Source organism: Trichomonas vaginalis, chromosome IV (genome assembly GCF_026262505.1).
Source record: "Trichomonas vaginalis G3 chromosome IV, whole genome shotgun sequence".
NCBI classification, from domain to species: Eukaryota; Parabasalia; order Trichomonadida; family Trichomonadidae; genus Trichomonas; species Trichomonas vaginalis.
In genome coordinates, this window is record NC_067206.1 from 11,714,472 (window position 1) to 11,741,935 (window position 27,464).

Below are 27,464 nucleotides of genomic sequence, written 5' to 3' on the forward strand. Positions count from 1 at the left end.
TGTTGAGAACTCACTGGCGTGTTGACCTTTTTTTTAACATAATTGTACTTTGCTATTTGTCCTTTTAATATGAACATAACAATTTTGTATTCAAACCCAATCATATAATTGCGAGACTACTATATGTATATTTTTACACAGTTCTTTCAACTACATTGAAAGGATGAAAAATTTCAAAAATGATTTTATACATATTAAAGGAGGAACTTATTCGATACTTGAATAATATTGGAAAAGAAATAATAGTGATATTAACTCAACACCAGAGAAATAAATTGAAAAATATAGAAATTAAAAAAAAATTATAAATATTTATTCAGACAACTCATAAACAACACATATTGGATTTTCTGGGAAGCTCTTTTCACTCTTTTCGACTTCAATATTTCCAGAATTTGCCATTGAAACAGTTGAAGACTGTTCTTGCTCAGAATAAGCAGCATTAACAAATCCAACGAGTTTGTAATTAGCGACAGGATAAATTTTTTGATATTTTTCAATAACATTTTGAGATTTTTCATCAACTCCTTTATTTTGCGATGAAAATTCACTCCACGCTGCAATTCTTCCCAAAACTTTTAATACAGACTCTCTATTTCCGTTCATTGGAACAGAAATCAATTTTGGAAGGTTTTCATCGAGTTCTATTTTAGAATTTTGAGGATGCACGAATACTACAAGCTTTGGAACTGTAATAAACGCGTCATTTGTAATAGAGTCAAAAATAATTTTCTGAAATTCGCTTGATTTCGAAGATTTGTAAATGCAATTAAATGGAATTAATGTAGACATCATTTTAGCGGATAATATTTGATGGAGGGGATTATTTTCGTAATGAACAATTTGTTGGTAAGAATCATTTGAATCTTTATCTTGAACAAGGCACAATTGAGTAAACGCAACATCAGTGACATAAATAAGCTCCTTAATAAATTCAAAAATTGATTTAATTTTCCTTTTTGTGACAAAAAGTTCAATAAAGCTTATGTAGTCTTGCCCACGCTTGCATTTCTGAACTGCTGATACTAATCTGGCAGTTAAATCAATACATTCCTTATAATTAATAAAGTTATCATAACCAGACGTTTCTGGAGCAACCATTGGTTCAGTTTGATTAGGAATATTTTGTATTATGTCAATGTTAATCATGTTAGAAAACTCTTTGGTTGAAACTAAAAGAAGAAAAGCATTTTGATAAATTCCATTTGAAGAAACAACTTGGTTTGTTGAAAATAACTGTGGGAATTGCATATTATCGTTAGTTTTTTGCATATATTTAAATAAATTGTCTTCTTTTGTATTGTTAGTCTTCAGAGAATTAAAATTTAATGACATTTATGAAAATGAAAAAAAGAAAACAAAAATCATATATTACTCCCTTTATCATTCACTACTTTTCATATTATTTACATTTAATTTTTATTTTTTGTAATGGGAATTAAAGGTTTGCTTCCTCTTTTAACTCCTGTTTCAAAAAGATGCCATTTGAGTACATTTGCTGGTTTAAAAGTAGCAATTGATGGCTTTGTATGGCTTCATCGCGTAAGTTTTCGGTATCCAATTGAAATAATTAAAGATCCAACAACAAAAAAGATTTTACCATACTTAATGAGTCGTATTCTTTCTGTTAAAAAGTGTGGTCTTACACCTGTTGTTGTTTTTGATGGTCAAGCACTTCCAGCCAAGTTAATGACAAATCAGAAGCGTCAAGAAGAGCGACGTGAATCATTGCTTATTGCTCAACAGTTAGAAAAAGAACGCCGATTACCAGAAGCATTTGAATATTATCAAAAAGCAGTTTCAATCACTTCAGCAACTGTCTATACATGGATCAAAGAACTTAGAAATGAATGTATCGAGTATATAGTATCTCCCTATGAAGCAGATGCACAATTAGCCTATCTTGCAAGATCAGGATACGTTGATTGCGTTTTAACAGAAGACAGTGATTTAATTGCATATAGAACACCATTAGTACTATACAAACTTGATGATTCTTTACAAGTTACTTCGATCAGATACCAAGATGTTTTAAATTTTCTTAAATTAACACCTGACAACTTTACATCTCTTTGTATATTTGGTGGATGTGATTATTCACCATCTATTACAAATCTTGCTCTAAAGCGAGCTCTTAAACTCCTTTTAGAATACGAAAATCCAACAAATGTAATAATTGCTGCCAGATCTGACCAAAAATACACAGTTCCAGCCAAATTCGAGGATATGTTTAACATGGCATTCAAAACATTCCTTTGCGCTCGTGCATATGATCCAAGAACAGAAAAATTGGTTTTTCTTTCAGATCCTCCAGAAGAACACAGCTTCCTAGGGTCAGACATTGCTCCAGACATACTTAAACAGCTTGTTAAAGGTGAAATTGACACGGTTACTCTTGGACCATTCGAATTACCAAATTCTTCATCATCTGTGTCTCCTTACTTCAAAACAAACTCAGCTCCAAAGATCGAAAGCGTCAAAGTAGGAGAACCATCACAATCTAAGTATTTCAAGTGCACAAGACTCACTGAAAGACCTTTCCAGATTTCATTCAATGCTACATCATATTTACAAGCTATCAAACTAACAGTTAATTGAAAAACAAATTTAATTTTGATATTTATTTTTTTAATTTTACTTTCTCATAACACATGATATATACATTAATATATCAGTTTCAACTAAGGATGTCAATTCGGAAAATTGTTTTCATTTTAGGAGAATATAATTTTCCATTTGGAAAATTTAAAAAGTGAGACGCGCAGGATTCGAACTTTTTAAAAAGTTGATTTAAATATATTCTAGTGTGGATTCTAAGGATAATATCATATTTAAAATAAGAATATACTAGTTTAGGTGGTATAATTTTTTTCGATAAATTTGAGAGCATGTACGTTTAGGGCATCAAAAGTGTCAATTCGCTCAGCGAAAGCTGAGCTAGCTTCGTTCTCGAAAGAATAGGGAAGGAGTGAAAGAGAGTGATACAGATGTTGACACATTCATATCATTTCAACAAATTTTGATCAAATTGAAATGCAATGAAATTCAATTCACTTCATATCCTTCAGTCAGTACATTGACATCCTTCTACATCACAATGATAACTCGGGAATCAATAGTTTTACAACTAACTCAGAAAAAAAACAAGATTTTTACTTCCAGCTTGCAGCTTTTAAAAAGTTTCGATGATAAAAATCACTCTACTCTTGTTTATCGATATGTGATGATAGTAGGTAAACATATTCTTATCGATTTTAATAAAAATATTTTTACGAAAATCTGAACCAATTACAGAGTTATTCATAAAGTTTATGATAACTGTAATTATTTCATCTTTGTTTTATATTTGAATAAACAATTTAATTTAATTTGCATAATTTTTTTTAGTTGAAAGACAGGAAACTTAGTTGAGTTTGTATTATTTTTATCGTTCAATTCATTGTATATGTGAGTGATCCTGATATTTAAGATATTTAGAAAAAATTTATTAATTTGATTAACAAATTTTAATCAAAATAGCAAAAATCTATTTGATAGCTGTAAGCAAATAATAATTTCTATTTCAACCAAAATCACTTATTTTCATCTAAACGTATAAAATTGTCAATTTTATGAGAATAAATTTAAAATCTCATGAAATATAAAGGAGAGTAATATTTTTCAATTTTCTTTTTTTCTTTCTCTCAAATATTTTCTATTGGGAATTTTCTTGTTATCAAAAAATAATTTTAATATTTGTTTATTTCATTACATACAATAAAATTTTAAAAACTCTATTTCTTCACAAGAAAATTTTTTTCCTTCATATGAAGAAACATTTTGTTCTCCATTTGATGCTGAGTCTAAATCTCGATTTTTGAATTTTCTTCTTTCCAAATTTCTTTTTTCCAAATTAGAAGTTTAATTCAAATTTTCAATAGTTTATATATTTTCTCAAACCGTCTTAGATTTTCTCACTTTTTAGGGATTTTCTCTCAAAATATACAAAAATAGTAATACCAATACATGTGTCTAATATACTTTAAAACCATCGTGATAAAATTCAAAAACGAAGAGTTCTTCTCTCCAAATTTTTTTCAAAATCAAAAAAATGAGATAAAAAAATACGTTTGGAAAATTCATTTTTAGCATTTTAGGAATTTTCTCACTTTTCTTCCAAATTGACATCCTTATTTCAACTCTTTAATTAATTCATAAGAATTCAAAATTTATTTATATCTCTGAAATAGTGATTTTCTTTTCTTTTCTTTTGTTTTTTTTTAATTTTGTTTAAGGGTCCACTGTAAGGCCAAATAAGGCCTATCGTCGTCCCAAAAATATTGCTCAAGATGGTGTTTTTACTAAGGCCCAAAACTTAAAAAAACACAAAAAAATTAACTTTACTCTTTTGAGATCCTTATCAGATGTGCAACAATTTGATGCAGTATCGCAATTCGAATCCGATTTTTTAATGTAGATGTACTCTAACATTCTTGAAAAAATGCAAAATGATATTAATCAAGCTTTTCATTTCTGTATCATACACGAAACAAAATCATTCATTATACTAAAATTTATCAAAGTTTGAATAATGAAAAAAATAATATCTAAATTTTTACATTGAGTCGGCTATTGATATGGTCAATATTAAATCGTTTAAAAATGGGCATTGGCCAGAATAATACCCACTAAAATACACATTTTTTTTAAATTTTATCAATTTGTTTTGGTATATCTTTATGATAATGAATAAAATGCTTATCTTTCATAAGTCAATACATAATTTATGCTGAAACACAAAAAATAACACGAAAATTTTTGGCCAACATTTCAAAACGAAGGATAATGCTTTGAATATATAAACAATAATACTTTGTCTAGAGAATTAAATTTGTGCTATCCAATTGTCAATTCTTTGAATTTTTTATAAAATGCACGATATTCCGGCATTAGCCTCAATAAATATAAGCTACATGCATCACAATATTAGGATGTAATGGCATTAAAGCGAATTTCCTAATTTCTTCTCAATTAAATTCCTAGAAAAACTTAGGAATTAATGATTGGAAATAGGTCAAAAAAATTCCTAATATAAAATTTATACTTAAATTAAAATCAAAATTCGAAAATATCTATTTTTCAAAACACGCATCCAGAAGCGAAAAAATTCGAAAAAATCATGTTCTTATAAAACTCGCTGATTTTGCAATTTTTATGTGATTTGAAGTGATAGAATGTATTATCATCTTACTAAAACATATACTTTATTGTTACATTCACAAAATATTAATCAGAACACTAGGAAAAGTGGATTTTCGAAAAAAGACGATAACGATTATTTGCAAATCGCCTCTCAATTTTGAGAGACTTTCAATTTTTACAGTGGACCCTTAATTATTTTCCAAATAAAATTTAAAACAAACAAAATTGTTTTTTAAATTTTTTAAATTCCTTTTAATTTCTGGTTTCTCAAAGATTCGTGTCAAATAAACGTCACAAATGAAAGATCTGCGTCACATATAAACCGGTTTTCTAGGCCTCAGTAGATAGAGCACCTTAATTCATGATTTAAGAATCAAAACATATATTTGCTTCTCAATAGTGCAATAGAAAAAATATGTTTTTGAGAGAGAAACTTTATAATAAAGTTTATTGCATTAAGAAGTAAAAAAATGAGTAAAATAATTTCATATTAAGTAAATAAACATTACATACATAGCTATTCTTAGCTATTGGACAAAAATATTTTTCATTTTCCATATAGCTAACCGGAATTCCAAGAAATTTATCTCCTTTATAAGATTTAGTTACATAAAACGAAGGATATCTATAAGCTTGAAAAAATGATTATTATTCAATATAACTGTTTTTGAACATAAGAAGACACTTTCGAGATTAGAATTATGAAAAATTAATGTTTCAGGATAAATTATATTCGCCGGGAATATTACTGTATGCAAATTCATACAATCATGAAAGGTGGACTTACCCATGTTTAATGAAATCCGTTCTTCAAAAATAAGAATGACTAATTTTAACATCGTTGATAATGAATAATCTTCCATATACTTTACTGATTTTGGAATCAATAATTCAGTTACACTTGTATTCCAAAACGAATCCATTGAAATATATTCAAGAGTATTAGGAAGGATTATTGCAGTAATAGAATTACATTCCTTGAATGCATATTTCGACGTTCTGACGACTTTATAAGATTTACTTTTGTCATAGGCAAAACTTGGAATGATGACTTTCCCTGACTTGGAATTTCCATCTAGAAGAGCATTTGCATATTGGTTATTAGATAACCCAATTTGACATGTATAGTCATCAATTGTTTCAAAATTATATTGTTGATATGTAAATTGTACTATTTCTCATATATAATCAATGAATCAAATTTGATGAGTTCTTTGGGAAAAAGTGACACTTGAAAATCCTTTCAAGGGAAAGATCTCAATTTATGGAGTTGATTAAATGTTTCTACATCATTTAAAAGGTCTGAGAGAAAATTTCTTATTCCAATATGTACCTATACAAACAAAGGAATATTTTCATTGAAAAACATTCATAAATCGATCAAAAAAGGAATATGAGAGTCCACATAATTAATCAATATTTGGAACAAACAAAAGTCATCATTTTGAACGCATTCATATTCATATCTATCATGATATCACATCAATTTCATGAACCTTTCGATTTCTCAGAAGTGTCAAGTTAAATGCTTCAACATCGCTACACTTAATAACTAATTAAACAATTTGAACCTTAAATAATGATTTTTCCCAGATATTTGCTTTTTTGCGAATTTGCGATTTCGTTTTGAAGTTTTTATTCGATCCAATTGAATAAATTTTTTAATATACCTCTTAGAAGGTAGAAGGAATGAAAGTCATTAGTCGGAAAAATTTGAATGGTTACATAATATCATTTTTATTCCTTGTTATGGTTCAAAAAATAATGATCTATTTAAAAACTTCGTTATAGTTCAGAATAAAATTGAATTAGCTAATAATAAACTCTAGAATTCATTCCCCAATTATATTTTAAAACTTTAACATATTCACCGAGAAGAATCCATTCAAAAATCGCACGTTAACATTCAAAATAATTACCTTGTTGGTTACGAATGATATCCATACATGATGCATTTATTGTTAAATACCTATACCTCTGAATTTCAATAAAAAATTGAGAGGTCGATAGTAAATCAATTGAATAGCCTAAATCGTCTAAATTGAGACAACGAAAACGCGCAATTTTTGACATCCATTAACCATAATGTAATCAACATTATTTTTTTCCAAACAATGCTCAGGTTTTTCAAAAATTTCAAAAACTTGAAAGTCCTTTCAATTCTGTCTTTCTCTGACTTTATCAAATTACATTATGATAAATTCCCTTCCTCAGCAGATCATCGAACAAAAGAATGCGATTGAAACAATATGGGGCTTAGCACCTAGTAACTACAAGATGATTTTTGCTGAGACTTTGAAATATTACGACTCACAAGCAATTTCCGTTGACCAGATATTAGAGACACTAGGATATTATTGCACCTATAATTTAATGAATCTTGGCCTTGCATATGATTTCTGCAAAGACTTACAGGCCAAAATACAATTTTCCAAGGTACCAGTCTTCATTAAATCATATTCCCTCAGGAAGCTCTTGGATAATGATCAGATAATTGAAGCAAATTCCAAAAGCGCAATCCAAAGCGAGCAAATCTTTGCATTCCGACAAAATAACTTACATTTCTCACAAGAATTGACTCACCAAGACATTTTAAATGTATATGAATTCAAGTCAATTGAGTACACTCTTCTTCACGATAATATCTTAAAGTTCAAAGAATTTTTCCAAAATTACTCTCCATATTCAGTTGATTGCTTCATGACTATGATTGATTCTCCACACTACAAAGAGCTCATTATTCTTGATGCTTGCGCTTATTACGGAGCTACGAAGTGTTTTCATTATTTACTCGAAAACGGCTCTCCTATCTCTTCAGAAACATTTAACTGCGCAGTCATCGGTGGCAATCCATCGATCATTCATTCCTGCGAGTCCATTCCGAATATCAATGTTAGTAATTCCGCAATTGACCTTGCCATCAAAGCTCATCATTATACAGTTGCTCTTTGGCTCGAGGCGAAGTACAAACTTAGATTCTCATGGAATTCTGTTCTTGAAACAAAAGATTACAGATTTCTGATCAACAAAATCAGAAAAATCAAAGATATCAATTGCGTCGACTCAAAGAGAACTACACTGCTTAATGCGGCTGAATCATATCATGATACTGAAATAATCAACTGGGTAATTGCAGAAAGTAACAAAAACCCAATGAACTTAAAAAAACTTGCACAGTGGGTTGTTAAAGGCAACGTTTCAATCCACGCAAAGAATAATGTCTCCTTATAATGTTGCCTTGTTTATATATATTTGTTTTTGTTTGTATTTGTATAAATATAAGTTTTCGAAATCTTTTTTTTTATAACTCTCACAAGCAATAGAAGGAACTTATCAAAAGTTTATCCCGTTGTTAGTATACCTTTAATAAAAAATATATCGGGTTATATATTTCGAATGAATTTAACAGATGTGCAATCAAACGCTATATCATGGAAATTAAACGCCAGATATTGATATTTTTTACTTATTTAAGCATCGGAAAATGCTCATCTTGAGGATATAATCAAGATCCTTTATAAAAAAGTGACAAAATTTAAAAAAATGACTGAAGGAGTTACACTCTATATTTCAGGTCTTTCGTTTAATGTTAATGAGTCGCATCTTCGTGAGATCTTCGGACATATCGGAAAAGTGGCTGAAACTAAGATTGCAAGAAATAAATTTGGACAATCTTTAGGTTGGGGCTTAGTAACGTACGGAGATATTACAGATCCTGCAGAACCTATAAGTTTCATGAATAATGGTCAAATAGATGGATGCAGAGTCGTTGTTCGAGTGGCTGATCCAGAAAAAGATAAAATTGAATAATTAGTTTTCATGCTAGTCTACAAGTAAGTTTTGAATAGACAAACAAATATCCGATCAGATACTAAAAAAAAAAATTATGATTCAAAAAAAAATTAATAGTTAATTTTAGCTATTATTCCATTGTTACTCACTACATTCCGATCTAAGTGCAGCAAAGTACATATTTATTTCTACTATTTGATTGTTGAATAAATAATTCTTTCTCCTATTTTATTGTTAATTATTTATCTTAATATCCAATAGGATTCATATTGTTTCCGTTAATGTAATGCATACCTAGGATTATGCGCATAAAAACTTCAATATCAGAATTTTATAAAAGATCAAATATTCTGCTGAATAACGATGAATATAAGTATTAACATAAGAATGCAAAAATCGAGCTATATACAAACTGTCTGGAAAAAGGAATCAGTAAATCCTTGTGAAAATAAAGATCAAGAAATTAAAAAAGTGACATTTTACAGAAAAATGTCTGAAGAAGATAATATAAAGGAGCTGGAACCAATTCCAATAGGAAATGAAGATGACATGGATGAAACAAAGAAATCATTAGCGCAAAAAACGAGCATAGGAAAGCCAATTAAAAAAACTTCGGATGATATCTGGAATTCATTATTTGGATTAGTTGTATCTGTTGTTGGAGGCTCATATATTGGTTTAAGTTCTCGTTCAATGCGAGAATCTTGGATTTATTGTTTTATTTTAATATTCTTATCCGTTGTTTGCTTTGTTACAACAATTACAGCACGAAAATTCAGTGTAAGGAAGGCCGTATCTCCATTTATGATATATTTTGTAATTGGCGGCTTAACTTCTCCAATTGCATCTTATCTTGGTAGCCAATTAGTTTAATTTAGATATGAATTACTCTCAAATATTTAACGTTTTCATGTTTATCAAACTATATGCTTTTGCATTTAATATTTTACCAAAACCATCCGAAATTATTATAATACATGTATGTATTATATTTTAAACATTTGTTTGATTTAGTTTACAATTGTTTTTGTCTTATTTATAGAATAAATGTTATAATTTTATATTTTCATTTTGATTAATTCGATTTCTTTTCACTCATAAGCAATTATAGCCCTAGGCGTACCTATTTCGAGAATAAATCAGAATACTTCATTACTGACGTTTCGAAATTAGGGAGAATGATAAAACCATCGATGTAATTCAGTCATTGTTAGTCATGATATCTCTTAACATAACTATTGTCATATAAATCAGAATCATATGCGTCAATATTTATATTTTTCATTAAATTTGATGATCAAAAAATTATGTTGCCAGAAAAGTTTTCAAAACTTTCAATTCAAGGTTTTCTTGAAATAATTGCTTTTTCAATATATAATAATTTTGATTTCATTTCGCATTCAAAATATGACAGATAATCTTATTGAAATTAATCGTAAACATACACAATTTTTTCTAACTTTTTTTTTCAGAAGATGCTTTATATCCTTTGCCTTTACATTCTCATAGGAATTGTTGCGCTTCTTGTTGCTGGATGGAGAATCCTCACAAGGAGGATGCCAAATATGAAAGGAAAGCATGTTGTTATCACTGGCGGTTCCTCTGGATTAGGTATTGCTCTTGCCAAAGAAGCTTTCAATAACGGTGCAGCACATGTAACACTCATAGCACGCAAACAGGAACAACTTGAAGCTGCTTCTGCAAAGATTCCTCACAAAGAAGATCAGGCCATTCATATTATTTCCGCAGATGTTACAAATGTTGAATCGTTACAGAATGCATTCAATCAAATCAAGGATTTGGGTCTTAAGATCGACTATTTGTTCCCTAATGCAGGCTATGCACGTCCAGGCGAATTTGATCAACTTCCAATTGAAGAATTTAAGAATTTAATGAACGTAAACGGCATAGGCGCTATATTATCTACAAGAATGGCATATACATTATTAAACGAAGGCGCCCACATCACGTTTAGCGGCTCAATCTGCAGTCTCTTAACATTTTCTGGCTATGCCGCCTACGGACCATCCAAATTTGCCCTCAAGGGTTTTGCTGATACTATCAGAAATGAGTTCTCTCATAAGTCTATCCATGTTCACATGGGAATTTACTCTTCCATGGACAGCCCAGGCTTTGCAATTGAAAATAAGTATAAACCAACAGCATGTGCTGCTATCGAAGGTACAGCAAACTTGTTTTCACCAGAAACAATCGCGAAATACGTTTATTGGGGAATCAACCGCAATGATTATTTCATCTACACAGAAATCCTTACATTCTTCATCATCAATGTTTCTTACGGAATCGCTCCTTCAAATAATATCTTTGCCGACCTCTTCTTCGCTCCTTTCGTCCCAATTATCCGCTACTTCACAGTCAAATATATCGATGGCCTCGCTGGATTACCAAATGAGAACAAACCAAAGAATGATTAAATAAAAAAGAATGTAAATTTGAACTCTAAATCTACAAATCAATTCTTGAGTTGCCCAGTATAATTTCTCTCAATAAAAATTCAATCTATTTTAAACTTTTTTTTTAATCGCAATAATAAACATAAAACTTTACTTACAACTTTTATTTCTAAACTTTTCATGAATAAGAGTGCCTCTGAAATGTCTACGACATGCTGCAAAAAATGATAAAACGGTTACATATGAATCAGATCCTGCTTGATGCATTGGACCATATCTTAACACACCAAGCTCTTTGGAAAGACTTTGTAATGAACCAACTCCTGGATTTATTTGCATAATCATATATCTGACATCATAATAATGAGGGAAATATGTCCTAACTACTCTATCAAACTCTGCAGATGTATCAGGAAGAATATCTGCTGTAACAAGTTTAACTAAATATGCAATATCGTAACCGGCTGCAAATGTAACCCAAATTACATTATCATTCATTATAAGCCCACTAGCATAGAATATTGGAATAAAATCCGATATATCAATGCCATCCTTTAAAAATTTATCAAAATCTATTCCTGATTGGAAAAGAAGATTAATTGAATCAGTAGATTGCATATCATGAGATAAATCAAATTTGAAGTTAAATTGCCAAGTACATATTGGTTGTGGTACTTTTCCATCTTCATCTGCTAAAGTTATGCCAATCTGAATTAGTTTCATTCTATTTACATTTTCTCTTTCTACTTGATATTTGACTTCGTCTGATGCTGAAAAAGGTGGAGATTTTAGAAAAAATCCCGAAAATTCCGTATCCATCCCAACGTAATGATATTTAGGTAATAAATGCGCAATTTTTTCCATTTCTGTTTCCAAATTATAAGCCCACACATCTACAATGTCATCTTGTTTCATTCAATAAAATTAGAATAATTAGGGGGATGATTTAGGAAATTATGGTGACAAAAATGAATTAACTCAATATTGCACCATTAACACGGATAGTTCTTCAAAATTCGAATTATCGTTAATAAACTTTGTTTTTTTAAATTAATTTTATTTTGCAATTCTTTCACTCAACTCAGTTTTAAAATGAAAGACAAACTTATAGCCCTTGGGTCGGGAAGTACATGCAGAAAGGTCTGAAGTAATAAATCTTCTACTCATATGAAGAAAATTGAAGAATCAAGGAAAAAAACAGATGTGTCTGATTAACAATATATATGCATGTATATATAAGGATAGATTTTATACAGATAATAGATGCGCATGTCATTTTGTTTTTGCTGATTCTAATAATAAGTCGGAATTCACTTCAAACTTTGAGAGATAATGCCCGAATTTTCTTATTCTTGTGACCAATGATTCCAAATGCGTACAGTACCAAAACAACAATTACAGCTACAAAAATAACAGCGCCAAGTGTAATAAGTATAATTGCTACAGTTCCTAACTTATTGCTATGAGGTTCAACGGTTGATGTTGGCTTTTTTGATCGTGTTGGTGGCCATGGTGCTTCATTTGTTGGCCAGGTTTGTTTTGGAACATGAGTAGGCCCCCAAGATGGAGAAGGTGACCATCCTGTCCAATAATCTGGCTCGGGGTTGTTGAGTTCTTGACTTTCAACTAGGAAAAACAAAGAAAAAAGCATTATTTGACACTTTTCTCTTTCATCAAATATTTTTGAATCATCAAAATAAATAGAAGGGTTAGGCATAAAGAATTCAAATCCAAGATTTTAAGGAACAGTTTCATTGATTGAATTAAATTTAGTTCTAATTTCTTTAAATCTTATAACTAAGTTCACTCAATACCAACCGGCACCATCACAAATATATTTACTGTCACAGCATTTCTATTATTCAATGATACATAAATTACAGGCCAAGTTTTACAATTTCAGATGAATCTAAGAAGCTATTCAACTTCAAGTTGAATACAAAGTTAAGAGGATTCTCTTCTTATCAATAATCAATTTCATGGTATATTTCAAATCAGGCCCAGTTATGAAGATACATTACATTTTTGAAAATAAATATCAACAAGTTGCCCTAAAATAACATATTTTTTGCCGAAATCATAAAAATAACATTTTAATCGCCAATGTTAATTAAAATATACAAAAGAAGTAAACATACAAGATTTCTATCTTCAAAAAATAACACCAGTGCGATCATTTTCAATTTGATTAAAGAAAATATATGTAAATATTTGTTCACTTGCTATTTTTGAATAGAATTCTGAGAAATAGCTTTGGAACCTGAAAATGAAAAGATGTATGAAGAAAAAACAATAAAAACGATTACTTTGGGAAGTAAATTCCAGAAAATTATGCACAATGATAAACTTCTGCGCCGATCCCATACAATATATGATAATATGTAACTAAGAAATGGATACTGAAATCCATGAAATCCAATGCATGCATCAAAAATTAAACCAATGCACAAATTAATATATTTCCAGCTTTTGCAGCAAAGTTTTGTTTCGACAATATTGTATTGTTCATCATATTCAGTAAGATCTTCTAAAATTAATGTTTTCGTTTCGGAATTTTTAGTTTGCTGTAATTGGGTTGATATTTCGACGTCAATGTATGGACTTGACTGCAAATCAATTTCGTTCATATAATTTGGTATGTTTTTATTGGCTAGAAGAAGTAAATCTTCTTCATTTTGAATCATTAATTCATTTTTAGGGGAATTTTTCTGAATTATGGTTCCCAAAATTCATATATGAGTACGTCATAAATGCACATATTCATCACAGTCAATAATTCCTTCTAGACAATATCAAAACTCCAAGGATTTCTAGTTGATTTTGCTTATTAGGATGCACATAAACATGCTTGATTCATAGCAAATGAATGGATTTTAGACATGAGTTTATTTTTGATGCAAAAAAGGTGACAAAATGGAAAATATCCTAAATGAGATGATTGGAAAATGCGCAGGCGCTGCAATTTTCAGTCACACAGGTATTGTATGGTATACTACACCAGGTTTTTATACAAATACTAACGAATTCAGAAATTTTGCTAATGTTTTCGTTCCAAATAGTAAATGCGTTTATGATGGAATTAGTTTTCAGAATCAAGTATACTTAACTCTTAGTTTATCTGATGAAATTTACATTGGAATTACAAATACAAGTTTCGCTATAATGTGCAAATGCAAAGAATGCATAGTGTTTGCATATGATGAGAATAAAATTACTTACGATAGACTAAAACAAGCTACAGTTCAATTAGCTCAAAAAATTAAAGAAAATAACCTTGATAGCCAAGATCTTGGTAAATAATAGAGTTTTTTACAGGCAATTAATATTATACATCATCTAACATGTGAATTTGTTTTTATGGCGCTTTTTTTGTTTATGAATAAAAATATCTTTCAAGTTTTATAGATTTTCTAAGAATCTTATCCCATTTTCGAAAGCATGAAGCATCGGTTATATTTACAATAGTAATAAAATTGCGGCATAAGGGATGACAACCTTCTAATGAGCAGAATCATTCGAAATCAAACATATGATTTTTCGAAAAATTTTAGCAAAAAAAAAATTATAATGAGTCTGCAACAAAAATCAGTAAAAGCGGCATCTTTTGCTAGAGACATCATTGATAAGCAATTAGAAGATATTAAGGCTTATCTTGAATCAACTGGTGTTGGCTATAGAGGTTCATTAGTTGATAAGGATGGATTTCCTTTACCAAACATAGACCATTTTCGTATTGCAAATGAAAGAAAGCGTGCAGCAAGACTTCTTAATGATAGAAAGCGTATAGAAAATTTAATATCAGAATTACTCGTTTCAGTACCAACTGGAGATAAACCAACATTGATGATGGAACTCGAAAAACAAGAACCGTTTTGTTTGATATCAGAAGTTAGAGAGGGATCGCCTGCAGAAAAGGCAGGTTTAATTGATGGTGATTTATTAATAAAATTTGGTCCAGCTACCAACATGTTAGACGTCAAAAAGAATATTGTAGAAGGAACTGCAGTAGATTTAGTAGTTTATCGCGTGGAAGAATACTCGAGAGAATTAGCTTCATGCTCTTTAACACCAGCTAAGTGGGAAGGAGATGGACTTGTAGGATGTCATTTGATTCCGTTGTAAAAATACTATATTCATAAAAGAATATTACATATGTGTTTATTTCTGTTTTAAAGTATCAGTTTCCTTAAAATTGGAGCATAATGAGGCCTAAATTTTGAAAATTCGATACTGTTGTATTTCTCAATTACCCTATATTTCCAACTCTTGGAAAATTTTCATGACCCCCTACCCAGGGTCCTAAAATGGGTATTTTCCTCACACAGACACCGTGGTTTTTTGAGCCGGGAAATAAATAGCGCAGACAGTTTCTACATATAGAGACATGCTTATACTTAGAGTTTGACGGGAATCTAAAGTGATTTTTTTTCTGCATCGCGAAATCTAATGCAATCTCAAAATCATGAAGAAACTGCGAATCGGAGCGCAATTTTTTAATATGTTAATATATAAAGGTACCACTACTACTGCAAATGCTTCAAATGAAAATCTAAGAAATCAGATTAATTTGATCACATTAGTATAGTATTGGTCAAACCAAAAACTCATATGTTGATATATAGCCTATGGATATTCATATTATCTACTTTTCATTGAATTACATAAGATTTAATAATCTCATAAATATTCTTTTTAATTTTCCGAATTCCGTGTGCATTTAGATTGCCTATACCTGTATATAATAATTCTAGAATGGTTTGGTTAGATATTAAGTTTTTTAGATTAATATTTTAACATTTTGATAAAACAAGCATTTGTTCCATTTTAGAATCGCCATTGAACTCTAGTTTGACTAACATGATGTTGTATGATCAAATAAATTCTAACTTCATGAGATAAATTTTGAAATTAGAAAATGCGATATCTGACTCAAATATTTATATGAACACATTTAACATTCAATGATAAACTAAAGTACTATACAGCAGATTCGATTTGGCTTATATTTTATATAATCAACTAATAATCCTATAAAATTGTGCTATTCACGTTGCTCAAAGATGTATTGAACATTCACTACTTGTGTATTGATAAAATTAGATATAGATTCTAATGTAAATCGATATTTTGAAAATTCATATATATTTTGTCTTGGTTTGGCATTTGATCGTGTTGAAACCGGAATTGCAATATATATCATCTAAATATATAACTATCAAAATATGAGCTATAGATTTTTAAATTATTATCCTGAATATGAGTGTAACATAATTATATTGAATTGAGTAGTAAGAATCTTAAATATTAAATCTGACGATAATTTATTATAACTGTATATAAGGAACAAGACTATAAATGATGATGAAATAAAGATTAAATTTAAATCTGAAAATTTGAAAACATTAAGTGTATTGTGCACTCTTGTCGGTCACAGTGTCTCATTCTGGGAGACATTGCCTCTGCATGTCTCCCAGAATGATATCAAGTTCCCCATTCATAACTTGAATGCGGAACTTTGACCGACAAGAGTGTATTGTGCACTCTTGTCGGTTGAAAGTTCTGCAATCAGAAGAAGTTGTTGAACAATCCGCCATTCCAGGAGGCATGGCTTGTTATCTCTCCTGAAATGGCACATATTTGATAATTCATGGAGCAGAACTTTGCACGCAATCAGACAAAAGATTGCGACAGAGTAACTGGGAAGACAGCAACTTGAAGCAATAAGCTGCTTGGGTGCTGTCTCCCAGATGCATCTGTCGGGCAAAGTCTCAAAGGAGCAGAACTTTGCACGCAATCAGACAAAAGATTGCGACAGAGTAACTGGGAAGACAGCAACTTGAAGCGAAGTTTTGTTTTCGAGTCTTTGGTTAAGAAATCTTAACAAAAAAACAAAGAAAAAAATCAGATAAAGTTGTCAATAACTTCATCAGTTAATGCTCACCTATAGGAGGTGTTTTGCGGGAGCTGGGGGTATCTTGGTGAGTACTCAGGAGGCCAAGAAGGGCACCCCAACCGACATTATCCTGATGAATTCAGTTGTCAACCATTCTGAAAACCGCCGAAACCGTCGTGTGTAGAGAAATTGTTTAAATTTATTTTTTTTCAGATTTAAATAAAAATAAGAAATGTTTACTATTATGGATTTTGAAATTTTTTTAAATTAAGAGTAGGAGATGAGACAAATTTAAATTTTTAAGAAATATTTGGAAGGGCGTAAGATACGCCAACTTAAATATATTATCAAATGAGAGAAAATCACTCAACAAAAAAACAATTCTTTCAAAAAGTTTGACATTGATCTTTCTAATACATATTTTTGGAAGGGCGTAAGATATGCCAACTTAAAAATATTATCAAATGAGAGAAAATCACTCAACAAAAAAACAATTCTTTCAAAAAGTTTAAAATTGATCTTTCTAATACATATTTTTGGAAGGGCGTAAGATACGCCAACTTAAATATATTATCAAATGAGAGAAAATCACTCAACAAAAAAACAATTCTTTCAAAAAGTTTAAAATTGATCTTTCTAATACATATCCTATGGAAGGAGTTTACATTCTCAAAATAAAAACCAGTTCAAAATCTTATTATTCCTTGAATAAAAATCATTTAATTTCAAATCCATTCCAAATCCTTAAATCTGTATTAAAATCATTTTGCCAACAAATACAATACAAATTACATTTCCATATATCTTCTTGTCCATTTTAATTTTTTATCTCATTTTATTTAATTTTATTTAAAGCATATAGACATCGAGATCCTTTACACATAGTTATATAAAAGTCAAATACATAATAAATTCTTAATTCTAGAGATATCTCAAAATCTCATTTTTTTAATTTAAAATACCTTTCATTTTTCACAGTACGATCACAACAAACAAGCCATTTACTAATTAACACATATAAGAAAAATATCAAATTACAAAACAACTTTCAATATCATTCGCATCAAATTCTATTTTTTCATAATTATCAACTACATGTTATTATATAATATATGTCGGCGCATATTCCACTCTATACAAGTGTCAGACACACTCACACAAAGCTTTGAGATTCATACCTCTATCAGTAGGACTTCTCAAATCAAGAACACATATGTTTCACTATCGCACATCTGTGTAGGATCTAATTAACCCTTTGGACTGGTACTTCAAAATTTGATAATTTGATAATTTCATGTGATATCATCATTTGCCTTTAAAACAACTGTGCGTTAAACTAGACACGTTTCTCTATCATAATGCAAAATATCAAAGTTTGGGAGATTCCCAAAGTTCTGAAACTGATCATAAGGGTGAAAAACCGTTTTCCAGAAGTTGGGAACGTAGGGTATCATAAAAATTAAAAATTAAAAAAAATCTTCTTTTCGAAAATACGCTGCTGATTATTTTTAAATAATAGCATAATACATATAAGAGATGAAAGATATCTATTTGTTTTAAGGATACCCTTACATTGCGTAGTTAGAAACAGAATATGATATTGTCATGATTGCTAAAGTTTTAGGCTCCAGAAATGAATATACATCAAACTGAAACAATTGATAAATTGAATGAACTTTTGAGAGGTTCTCAAATAAAAAAAATTATCTAATTTTTTACAATATTACTATTATTTTATCCACATATGTATATATAGTAATTTGAGAAAACTTTTAGGAAAAAATAAGTTTAATAAAAATCTGAATTTTACTTGTTGTGGGATTGTTATTAATTGACACTCCAGACGTATTACTAATAGTTATGCGTATGCAATTAAAGTATTTCTGATGGACAAAATGTGAGATTTATATCAGATAATTCATTTCTACTATTAAGTTATTCATTTATGAGTTTGCACTTATTCGCACTAAATAAATAACTATTAAAAATTGTTTTAATTAATTGACACCATATAATAGAGTGAATTTTGTTTGATCAAACAACAATAGATGATAGATATAAAGCCAAGAAACTTGCTATTAATATGCTCTACTTGCTATTTCAATGTAAGTATGATATTTTCTAAATGTTTCGTTCAGATAACTTAGATATATTAGTCAAAATTTGAAATTTTAATAGCACATATATTAAAAATAATTATTATTCATAAAAGATTAATGAAATAGTAAAAAAAATCAATCAAATTATAAAAATACAACATTTAGAAGAATTCTTATTATCCTACAAAAAGTCAGTATTTCTGCTGTAATTTTCTACAACATTGTAGTTATTGCACTTTGTCTATGGATTTGTATATATGTTATATATAAATTATATATCTAAACTGCCCATAAGTGCAATTTTTATATAAATTGTTTATTTCTTTAACAATTTCATATGAAATATGCTTTTTGAAGCGTATCAAAGCTGTGTTCTTAATGTGCATGGATATATCAAGAAAAATGTCGAAAAAATGTGAATTCACAAATTCACTGAATTTTCACCGTTTTTTGAATTTTGCTACAGCATTAATATTAAATAATACTAAAATCTTCTGTCTTTGTAAAAGAATAAATTCTGACAAAAAGTGCTCGTTTAAATTTAATGATCATCTGTATGACTAAGTGGTAAAAAGTGTTTATGACCAAAAAAGGGTTACATGCTTAGTCTATTTTTCTGACAGGATACTCTAGATTTACATGATCTCTATTTCATATCTCCGTTTTTAGATTCTTCGACAGATTTTATGATAGAAAACCAAGATTAACAAATTTCCGGCATGTTAATGAAGAAATCTGCAGCTACCCTCAATATTATTTCAATAATCAGTATCGTTTCTCTTACAATTTATTTTTTTCTCAATAATTTAACAAGAAATAACAATACACAGTTGGTTTTACATATAAAAGCTAAGTGTCGAACTTAATCAACTTTACTTACTTAGCAAATGAATATTTTTGTGGTTGCGAGTTCTGAATGCTGAAGTTTTAGATTTCTCTATAAATGATATCATTGCACTTACAATGTTGTTCCAGCCTATCGCATAAATCATAGAAAATCCAAAAAAAAAAATAATATAAAGAAAATTCATGTCATGAAGTTCAAAAAATACTGTGTAACATTAAAATTTGTTATGCATAATACATTTTAGCTATTATTGATTTTTTTTTAATTTTCGAGAAATTGAATGGTGAGTCCGATAGAGAAATTTTTAAAAATCCTAGTGCCTCATAGAAGTAATTTCCCTCGTCTCCCATACTTCCAAATGTATGCATATGACATAAACTTTTATGCATTACACAAGTGGCCAATAATATCTATAGAGTAAAAAAATTAGAAATTTAATTTTTTTATATGATAGTTATATTTCAGATTTGCGAGCGTAACTTTTTTCTCCATGGCATACTTGTTTTAAGAGCAAATGATCAAAATCGTCCTTCAATTATTGAAGGAGCTGATATCTTTTGAAAATTGAATTGAAAGGGTATTCAATTTTCAAATTTCCTCTCAATTTTGGAAACATATCAACTCTATGAATTAACAATTATGTGCCTTCACAGTTTATCAGTCATATAAGGTGCTTATAAAGAAAAAAGTTACGCTCGCAAAATATGTTTTTATATAGATTTCACATAAAATAATTATGTAATTTCTAAAAAGAATATTTTTGTTCTTGAATATTAAAGTGTATTGTAGTTTAAAAAGTTTTAAATATGTTGCTAAAATTTCAGGTTTATAGCTCATGTCTAGCATGACTTCTTCGTATGCGCAAAAAATCTGACACGTAAGGGTATCCTTAAATGAAAATATGATAATATCCAGCCTTCATAGTTAGAGTATCGGGTATTTTGACTAAATCATAAAATAAATAGTCTTTTAGTATAATATATCGATTAACTTAGTAGTTCTATAAAAATAATTTTATATTTGTCTTTTAAACAATAATTAAACTCTATAATATATTAATATTCTATTTCCTTGGCTTAGATTGCTGCTTTGCGTTTGCATTTTCAGTTGAATTCTTTCTGTTTCTCTTAGGAATAACATATATCTGAGAATCTCTAATTTTAAGTACCTTTCCTTTCTTTCCTGACGCAGCATCTGTGAATCCTTTTGCACTATCTGATTCTTCGAAACGAATTAGTAGTGCTCCATCGTCCATTCTGGTCATTTCCATTATTTGTCCATATTGAACTGCTAATTCAGCAACTTCTGTCATTGTATAGTCTTCAGGAAGTCTCTTTACAAAAACAGTTTTTGGAAATCCTCCTGTTTTTTCTTCAGACATTTTTATAAAAAGTGACAAGATTTTGAAAAAAATTCAAATGTTTATACGGAATAATTTATAAAAATTTCAAATTCAAGCAAAATTCTAGGAAAATATGATTGAAACCAAGGATAGGAGCAACATGTATTCTTCCAAGTATCATTTGTTTGGCCTTTTTGTGATTGGTAACTTGTAAATCAGACTTTTTGAGCTAATTTTACCATTTATGCACTCTATTTTGTTCTGAAATGCCTCAAGAATAAATTTTCGATTTCTGAGACTCTACTTATCCAAAACTCCTTGTCATTAGATTATGATTAGTAATTTCAAATTATTTAAAATGTATTTAGTCTCATTTTGGCGAAAAGCTGTTTAATTTATTCCTTTTTGCTTTCCAAGTTGAATAATACCTGCTTTATGATTCTACATAGATGATTTCACATCTCATTGACAAAAAAAAGTTTTACACGAAAAATGACTGAAGTTGCGATTAATGCACCAGAAAACTTTACTGGTGATGATGTGCAAAAGAAGTTATTAGATGAGAACATAGAGAAAATTGATGGCTACTCTTTTCTCATGGCTCGTTGTTTAGATAATGGCGATATTAACGGGGCAATCAACCATGCAATTAGTCTTATTGATATTTTAGCTATTGATTCGCTTACTCCTAGAAACTATTATTCCTTATATCATCCAGTTTCTACTGCTTTATTTCAGTTAAATAATGCTTTAGGCGACGAATTAAAAGTTCCTTCAAGAAAAATCGCCGAATTATACGAAACAGTTCAGTACAACGAGAGTGCGCTTGAAAGATTATACTTAATGGTTACTATCGCGCCTGAATTATCAAAAAGAAAAATTATTCGAGTCTTGGACGTATTAGATGACCTCACTGATATGCTTAAACAAGCTCAAGATCCTATCAGAGCTCTATTTTTGAGGCATTACACGCTCAGTATCTTTAAACAGGCGCTTCCAGATTCTAATGACATAGAAACTGAGAGATCACTTGATTTCCTACTTGGCAACTTTGCGCAAATGAATAGAATGTGGGTTCGCATTGAAGATATCATGGCTACCGACTCGAGAAGAGAGCAACGCGTAGAATTATCAGTTTTAATTGGTACAAACATTCAAAGAATATCAGCTTTACATGGTCTTACTATCAATAACTACAGTACCATTATTTTACCATTCTTAGCTAAACATGTTGAATTATGCGAAGATTCCTTAGGCCAAGAATTCATTTTACAATCGATCATACAAGCATTTCCCGAAGAGTACCATGTTGCTACCATTGACGACCTCTTTTCCATGTTTGGGAAGGTAGAACAAGGAGTTCGCATCTTATTGATTGTCAACCAGCTTCTCGAGCGCTTCCTTAACTACCTCGGCCATCTTGTTGACCAAGAGAAAGCCAGCAACATCTTTGTCGTCATCGCAAAGAACATCGAAGAGCTGTTCAATTCAGAAGGCCACTTAGCACTTGTTGACAAGTTCGAAACCCTTCAGAAGCTGCTCAAATTCGCTCTGAAGGTCGATCCGACAGACGTGCGCAACGTCAAAGCCCTTCTTAAGTTCACAGACTTCCACATCGACCTCGCAATCGGAGACGAAGTTCTCACCTCTCCAGAGGCATCTTTCAAACTTCGCGATTTCCTCACTGAGCCTCTCACAATCTTCGAGAGCGCCTCCTCCCTCTTTTCGCTTGAGTTCCTGCCGACACTCATCTCCAGGCTGATGCCGCCGGACAGGATCTCCATCGCGGGCCTCGTCTGCGACCTGTTCCTGAAGAGCGGGACGAAGATCGCCAGCATGGAGCAGCTGAAGTTCGTCCTCTCGATGACGGCGACACTCGTGCGCGACTCCAGCGGCGCGTCGTGCTTCTTCGCGCTGTTCCACCTCATCGACGCAGATTCTGTCATGGACACGATGATGATGATTCAGGAACTCGCCAACGCGATGGACGACGCGACTGAGAAGGCCGCGCAGAGGGCCGTTCTCCCGATCGGATTCGTCGCTCTGAAGCAGATAGAGATGACTGAGGACGACGACGAGAGGAAGAAGCTGCTGAAGTTCATCAATGCGTACGCGAAAAACAACGTGGAAGAGAATGCACTCGGTCCTTTCTATTTGTTTGTGGAGGCGGCAAAGGAGGTGGACTCAGTAAAACTCGGTTTGTACGCAAATGAGTTTATGAATTCTGCAATTGAAATATGGCAAAAAATGCCAGAAAACAGGCAGAAGCAGCAGGCACTGACTTACTTGATAAACTTCGTCTGCTCCAGTACGTGCATTGACCTGGATGTCAACTCTGTTTTGTGCAATGCTGTTGGAAACATTCAGGACACAATAAAGGCAATAACAAGCGTTTGCAATTGCGCAAATTTGTTCTGGAGAAAAGATCAGAAAATTAACGATGTCGAAAAGGTCCAAGCATGTCTCGCTAAGGCATCGAGATTGGCAGCAACAGCTACTGACCAGACAACGATGCTGAAAGGTTTCTACACAGTGCTGAGTTGGACGGCGTATTTCCAGGAAGTTGGATGCAAATTGAACGAAACATGGATCAACGCTTTAGTGCAGTTGATCAATGAAAAACACGAAGTGATTGTGTCGAAGGGACTGAAGATTGAGTCTGTTGTACCATTGGATGTGAAGAAGTTCTACGTCAATACAGTTAAGTACATCAAAGACCAACATTTGTTCCCAAATGAAAACGGCACTTCTTAAAAAAAATTTAGTTTGCGGAAATATTAAATATATATTTATGTTGTAAATAAATGGAAATTTTATCTTTATTTCTGATATAGAACAACTCTAGGTAAATAAAATAATCAAATACATATAAACTAAAATTTATAATGAACTAATATAAGATAATAAAGAGTTCTTTCGCTTCTTGAAAATACTTTCTATGTCATGTCCTTTAATAAAAAGAGGACCTCCAATCATCTCTTCGTATCTATTCATAACACTTTTCATTTTAAGTTCCGCATTATCCAGCATTTTCTTTTTAGTTTCAATGAAACTATCATCTGCCAGATCGTATCCAGTTGCAACTTTTAGCTGAGATTTCACTTCTTGATAAGTTTTCTCATACAATTTGTAACAATCTAAAATTCTTTCCTAGTTGAAAACAGCATCAGTCAATGTAATTCCATTTGATTCTGTATCAGAGTACTTCAAAGCTAGATCAAGTTTTTGTTTTGCAGAAAAACCTAATTCATCAAAAACTTTGTTGATTCTTGCATGCAAATCCTCTTCGTCATCATCATCATTTGATAACAGTGTTGCAATCAACGGCGAGTTCAGCAGCATTGCCATATCAATATCATGATCTATTTTGTGTCTTGGCTGTTGTAACAGATCAACTTTCACTGGTTGAGGAATTTCTTTTTCTTCTTCTTCGTGATTTTCATGTATAGCGTATTCAGGAACTTTTTCATCAAACGAGTATTCGATATAACTTTTCTTTGATAGATCAATATCCACAGCAGGAACTTCAACATCTTCACTGTTTGATGTAGTAAAATCAAAGTTTGCGCTGCTTGAAATTTGATAAAGTTGGTCTGAATAATTCTTTTGATTTGGAACACGATCTTTTAACGGGTCATACAAATCGAAATAAGTTGAAATCATCTCTTGTCTCGATAAGTTATTCTCAGCTGACTTAGCGAAAAGCGGAGATAAATTCATCACAGGAGCTGATTGAACAGCTGTTGATGTTCTATTTCTTTCCAATTTTTTAGTCGGAACATGAAGTTTTCTAACAGGAGAAACTGGTTGTGTGGCAGCCATTGGTTTGTATATCATTGAGTTCTCTCTTAGCAAGTCATCAGCAGTCGGAACTTTATCAAAATGGAACTGATATGACGGGGGAAAGAGTCCAGAAACTTCGTTTATTTGTTGTTGAAGGAGTTTCTCTTGTGTGACAACAGTGGAATCAACAAAAACAGGTGGTTTGTCTTCAGGAAACTCTGCTTGTGTTGATAAATCAAGTTTATCGTAAATTATCCTTTTTGACTGGATTTTTTCAAATATTATTTTCTTCCTGATTGTTTTGATCTCTGATGTGAAGTAATTGATTGCACTTGTGGAAGCAATCCTTGTTTTCGTATATGGATTGATCAGTTTCTCTTTCTGCATTTCAAATATTATTTGTTTCATTTCATTATTGAATTGAATGAGTGTATCATCTCTATAAGCTTCGTTACTATAAGGAAGCTTCTTTAGTTCACGAATTACTTGCTTAACTACTTCTAACTTTTTCCAAAAATCAATATCAATCCGAACAGGTAAAATACTGGTAGAATTCCGCTTTCTGGGCTTAGTGACTGAGTGTGATGACATCAACTTATTGTCCTTTTGAGAAATGATTTTTGGAAGATTTGCGGTAGAAGTTTCTTTCACTTTTGGCTCTTCTTTCATATAGTGTTGAATTATATTGTTATCGGGATCTGTTTCCTGAAAGAAACCCTGACTCTTTTGCTTCTCTAAGAACAAGTTTGCTCTTAATAAATAATCTTTTGGTGTTGGAACTGATTCTAATGGAACAAGTCGTGGTGCAATCTCATATTCATCAGATGTTCTGAAATTATCAGCTGTTGCTGATCTCCTCAGTGATGGAAAAGCCATTGATTTCTTATGCAAAGAATGAAAATTCTGAGAATTATGCGGTTAAAGTGAATCCCTCGGTATGAGATAATGATGTAAAATCAAGTGATAGCCTGGATTATTCCTTTTCGGCATTTTTACACGATTTCCGGTTCAATTCAATTTTTTCAATGATTGTTTCACAAATTTGATAGTATTCAAGATTTTGAATGAAAAACGTAAAATCTATATTGATTATCTCTATAAATTTTATATACAATTACAAATTATCAAATGCAATTTCTCGCCCCAAACATTTTTGACAACGTTCAATCCTCGCGGTAAGAACGAGTGAGTAATTACTTTCGAAGTTTGAAACTAAAAAATTATCAGATATGAGATGTTATGTATTCTTTGATCTGATGCATATATCAGCAAGTGATTTCCATATCAGCACTCAACTTAATCTTCTGTGATAATTCTTCCAGATAGTCTCACAACATCTATGCAGTCAAGCTACAATATCTCATGATCTCGGCTGCGTATTTATTGCGTTTCTTAGAATATAAGTTTGATTGTATTGCTCTCATGAACAATACATCTGCTCCATGGCCTGTAATGAATTGAAAATGCATTCTTACTTAAATGAGTGAAAGTATTTTCTGAATCGTTCATTTGATGGGAGATCTGTCTTCATGCGCTTTTATGAGTGTTTCCTATGAATTTGGGGTTAGAAATTCCATAATAAGTTAGAATCAGGGGTTAAAGAATCGTTCAAAGAAATTTATAAGAAGAATATGGGCCTCTTAGATTTAAAATATTGAACTATCTATAAGAGTGCTTGTAGAAATTATAATGATTTCATATATTTCAAAAAAAACGACTTTTTTCAATTTATTAATTAGCGAAAATAGTTTATAAAGATTCTTTAATTATTAAAATTGTCAAGGCAGAATGGCCGAGTGGTTAAGGCGTGGGATTCGAAACCCCATGGGTTCACCCGCATCGGTTCAAATCCGGTTTCTGTCGACTTTTTTCTTTTTCATCAGCCTGCTGGGAAACCCAAAATCTTATTACATTTTAATGTTATGTTTTGACAATACCAAAGCAGATAAATTTTGTCAAATGAAATGTCCCGAATTTTTGTAAGTATGAATAACTTTCCACTCAAATCATTCTTGGAAAAAGCAAAATTTCTTCCATTTGAATTTAGTTTGATCCTAATAATCCACGGCTCCAAGTGAATTACTTTCATTGTTTGCATTTGAACAATATTGAA

General features: G+C 30.9%; 13 protein-coding genes and 1 non-coding gene across 14 annotated transcripts, besides 1 other annotated feature; 9 read left to right on the plus strand and 5 right to left on the minus strand.

Annotated features, from left to right (window-relative positions):
- Positions 1 to 312: 312 nt before the first annotated feature.
- Positions 313 to 1,335, minus strand: TVAGG3_0073690 (uncharacterized protein; the record flags this gene model as incomplete). Its single annotated transcript, XM_001325983.1, has 1 exon — positions 313 to 1,335. The coding sequence occupies one exon, from the start codon at positions 1,333 to 1,335 to the stop codon at positions 313 to 315; it is 1,023 nt and encodes a 340-aa protein (XP_001326018.1).
- A 96-nt stretch (positions 1,336 to 1,431) lies between these two features.
- TVAGG3_0073700 (5'-3' exodeoxyribonuclease protein) lies at positions 1,432 to 3,401 on the plus strand (the record flags this gene model as incomplete). Its single annotated transcript, XM_001325982.1, has 1 exon — positions 1,432 to 2,598. The coding sequence occupies one exon, from the start codon at positions 1,432 to 1,434 to the stop codon at positions 2,596 to 2,598; it is 1,167 nt and encodes a 388-aa protein (XP_001326017.1).
- Positions 3,402 to 4,274: 873 nt separating this feature from the next.
- Positions 4,275 to 5,369: a mobile genetic element.
- Positions 5,370 to 7,335: 1,966 nt separating this feature from the next.
- On the plus strand, positions 7,336 to 8,450 carry TVAGG3_0073720 (protein of unknown function (DUF3447); the record flags this gene model as incomplete). Its single annotated transcript, XM_001325981.1, has 1 exon — positions 7,375 to 8,412. One exon carries the CDS (start codon positions 7,375 to 7,377, stop codon positions 8,410 to 8,412), a length of 1,038 nt encoding a protein of 345 aa, XP_001326016.1.
- Positions 8,451 to 8,724: 274 nt separating this feature from the next.
- On the plus strand, positions 8,725 to 8,991 carry TVAGG3_0073730 (RNA binding; the record flags this gene model as incomplete). The annotated part of the gene is made up of 1 exon (XM_001325980.1): positions 8,725 to 8,991. One exon carries the CDS (start codon positions 8,725 to 8,727, stop codon positions 8,989 to 8,991), a length of 267 nt encoding a protein of 88 aa, XP_001326015.1.
- A 471-nt stretch (positions 8,992 to 9,462) lies between these two features.
- On the plus strand, positions 9,463 to 9,846 carry TVAGG3_0073740 (uncharacterized protein; the record flags this gene model as incomplete). Its single annotated transcript, XM_001325979.1, has 1 exon — positions 9,463 to 9,846. The coding sequence occupies one exon, from the start codon at positions 9,463 to 9,465 to the stop codon at positions 9,844 to 9,846; it is 384 nt and encodes a 127-aa protein (XP_001326014.1).
- Positions 9,847 to 10,448: 602 nt separating this feature from the next.
- On the plus strand, positions 10,449 to 11,408 carry TVAGG3_0073750 (3-dehydrosphinganine reductase protein; the record flags this gene model as incomplete). Its single annotated transcript, XM_001325978.1, has 1 exon — positions 10,449 to 11,408. One exon carries the CDS (start codon positions 10,449 to 10,451, stop codon positions 11,406 to 11,408), a length of 960 nt encoding a protein of 319 aa, XP_001326013.1.
- A 129-nt stretch (positions 11,409 to 11,537) lies between these two features.
- TVAGG3_0073760 (exonucleolytic nuclear-transcribed mRNA catabolic process involved in deadenylation-dependent decay) lies at positions 11,538 to 12,302 on the minus strand (the record flags this gene model as incomplete). Its single annotated transcript, XM_001325977.1, has 1 exon — positions 11,538 to 12,302. The coding sequence occupies one exon, from the start codon at positions 12,300 to 12,302 to the stop codon at positions 11,538 to 11,540; it is 765 nt and encodes a 254-aa protein (XP_001326012.1).
- Positions 12,303 to 12,702: 400 nt separating this feature from the next.
- TVAGG3_0073770 (uncharacterized protein) lies at positions 12,703 to 13,038 on the minus strand (the record flags this gene model as incomplete). The annotated part of the gene is made up of 1 exon (XM_001325976.1): positions 12,703 to 13,038. One exon carries the CDS (start codon positions 13,036 to 13,038, stop codon positions 12,703 to 12,705), a length of 336 nt encoding a protein of 111 aa, XP_001326011.1.
- Positions 13,039 to 14,300: 1,262 nt separating this feature from the next.
- On the plus strand, positions 14,301 to 14,687 carry TVAGG3_0073780 (profilin family; the record flags this gene model as incomplete). The annotated part of the gene is made up of 1 exon (XM_001325975.1): positions 14,301 to 14,687. The coding sequence occupies one exon, from the start codon at positions 14,301 to 14,303 to the stop codon at positions 14,685 to 14,687; it is 387 nt and encodes a 128-aa protein (XP_001326010.1).
- Positions 14,688 to 14,954: 267 nt separating this feature from the next.
- TVAGG3_0073790 (26S proteasome non-ATPase regulatory subunit family) lies at positions 14,955 to 15,509 on the plus strand (the record flags this gene model as incomplete). The annotated part of the gene is made up of 1 exon (XM_001325974.2): positions 14,955 to 15,509. The coding sequence occupies one exon, from the start codon at positions 14,955 to 14,957 to the stop codon at positions 15,507 to 15,509; it is 555 nt and encodes a 184-aa protein (XP_001326009.1).
- Positions 15,510 to 20,878: 5,369 nt separating this feature from the next.
- Positions 20,879 to 21,607, minus strand: TVAGG3_0073800 (uncharacterized protein; the record flags this gene model as incomplete). The annotated part of the gene is made up of 1 exon (XM_001325973.1): positions 21,290 to 21,607. The coding sequence occupies one exon, from the start codon at positions 21,605 to 21,607 to the stop codon at positions 21,290 to 21,292; it is 318 nt and encodes a 105-aa protein (XP_001326008.1).
- Positions 21,608 to 22,054: 447 nt separating this feature from the next.
- Positions 22,055 to 24,361, plus strand: TVAGG3_0073810 (vacuolar protein sorting-associated protein 35 family; the record flags this gene model as incomplete). The annotated part of the gene is made up of 1 exon (XM_001325972.1): positions 22,061 to 24,322. The coding sequence occupies one exon, from the start codon at positions 22,061 to 22,063 to the stop codon at positions 24,320 to 24,322; it is 2,262 nt and encodes a 753-aa protein (XP_001326007.1).
- Positions 24,362 to 24,481: 120 nt separating this feature from the next.
- On the minus strand, positions 24,482 to 26,228 carry TVAGG3_0073820 (uncharacterized protein; the record flags this gene model as incomplete). The annotated part of the gene is made up of 1 exon (XM_001325971.1): positions 24,719 to 26,227. One exon carries the CDS (start codon positions 26,225 to 26,227, stop codon positions 24,719 to 24,721), a length of 1,509 nt encoding a protein of 502 aa, XP_001326006.1.
- A 905-nt stretch (positions 26,229 to 27,133) lies between these two features.
- TVAGG3_0073830 lies at positions 27,134 to 27,214 on the plus strand. Its single transcript has one exon. It is a non-coding gene; the product is annotated as a tRNA-Ser (tRNA).
- Positions 27,215 to 27,464: the final 250 nt, after the last annotated feature.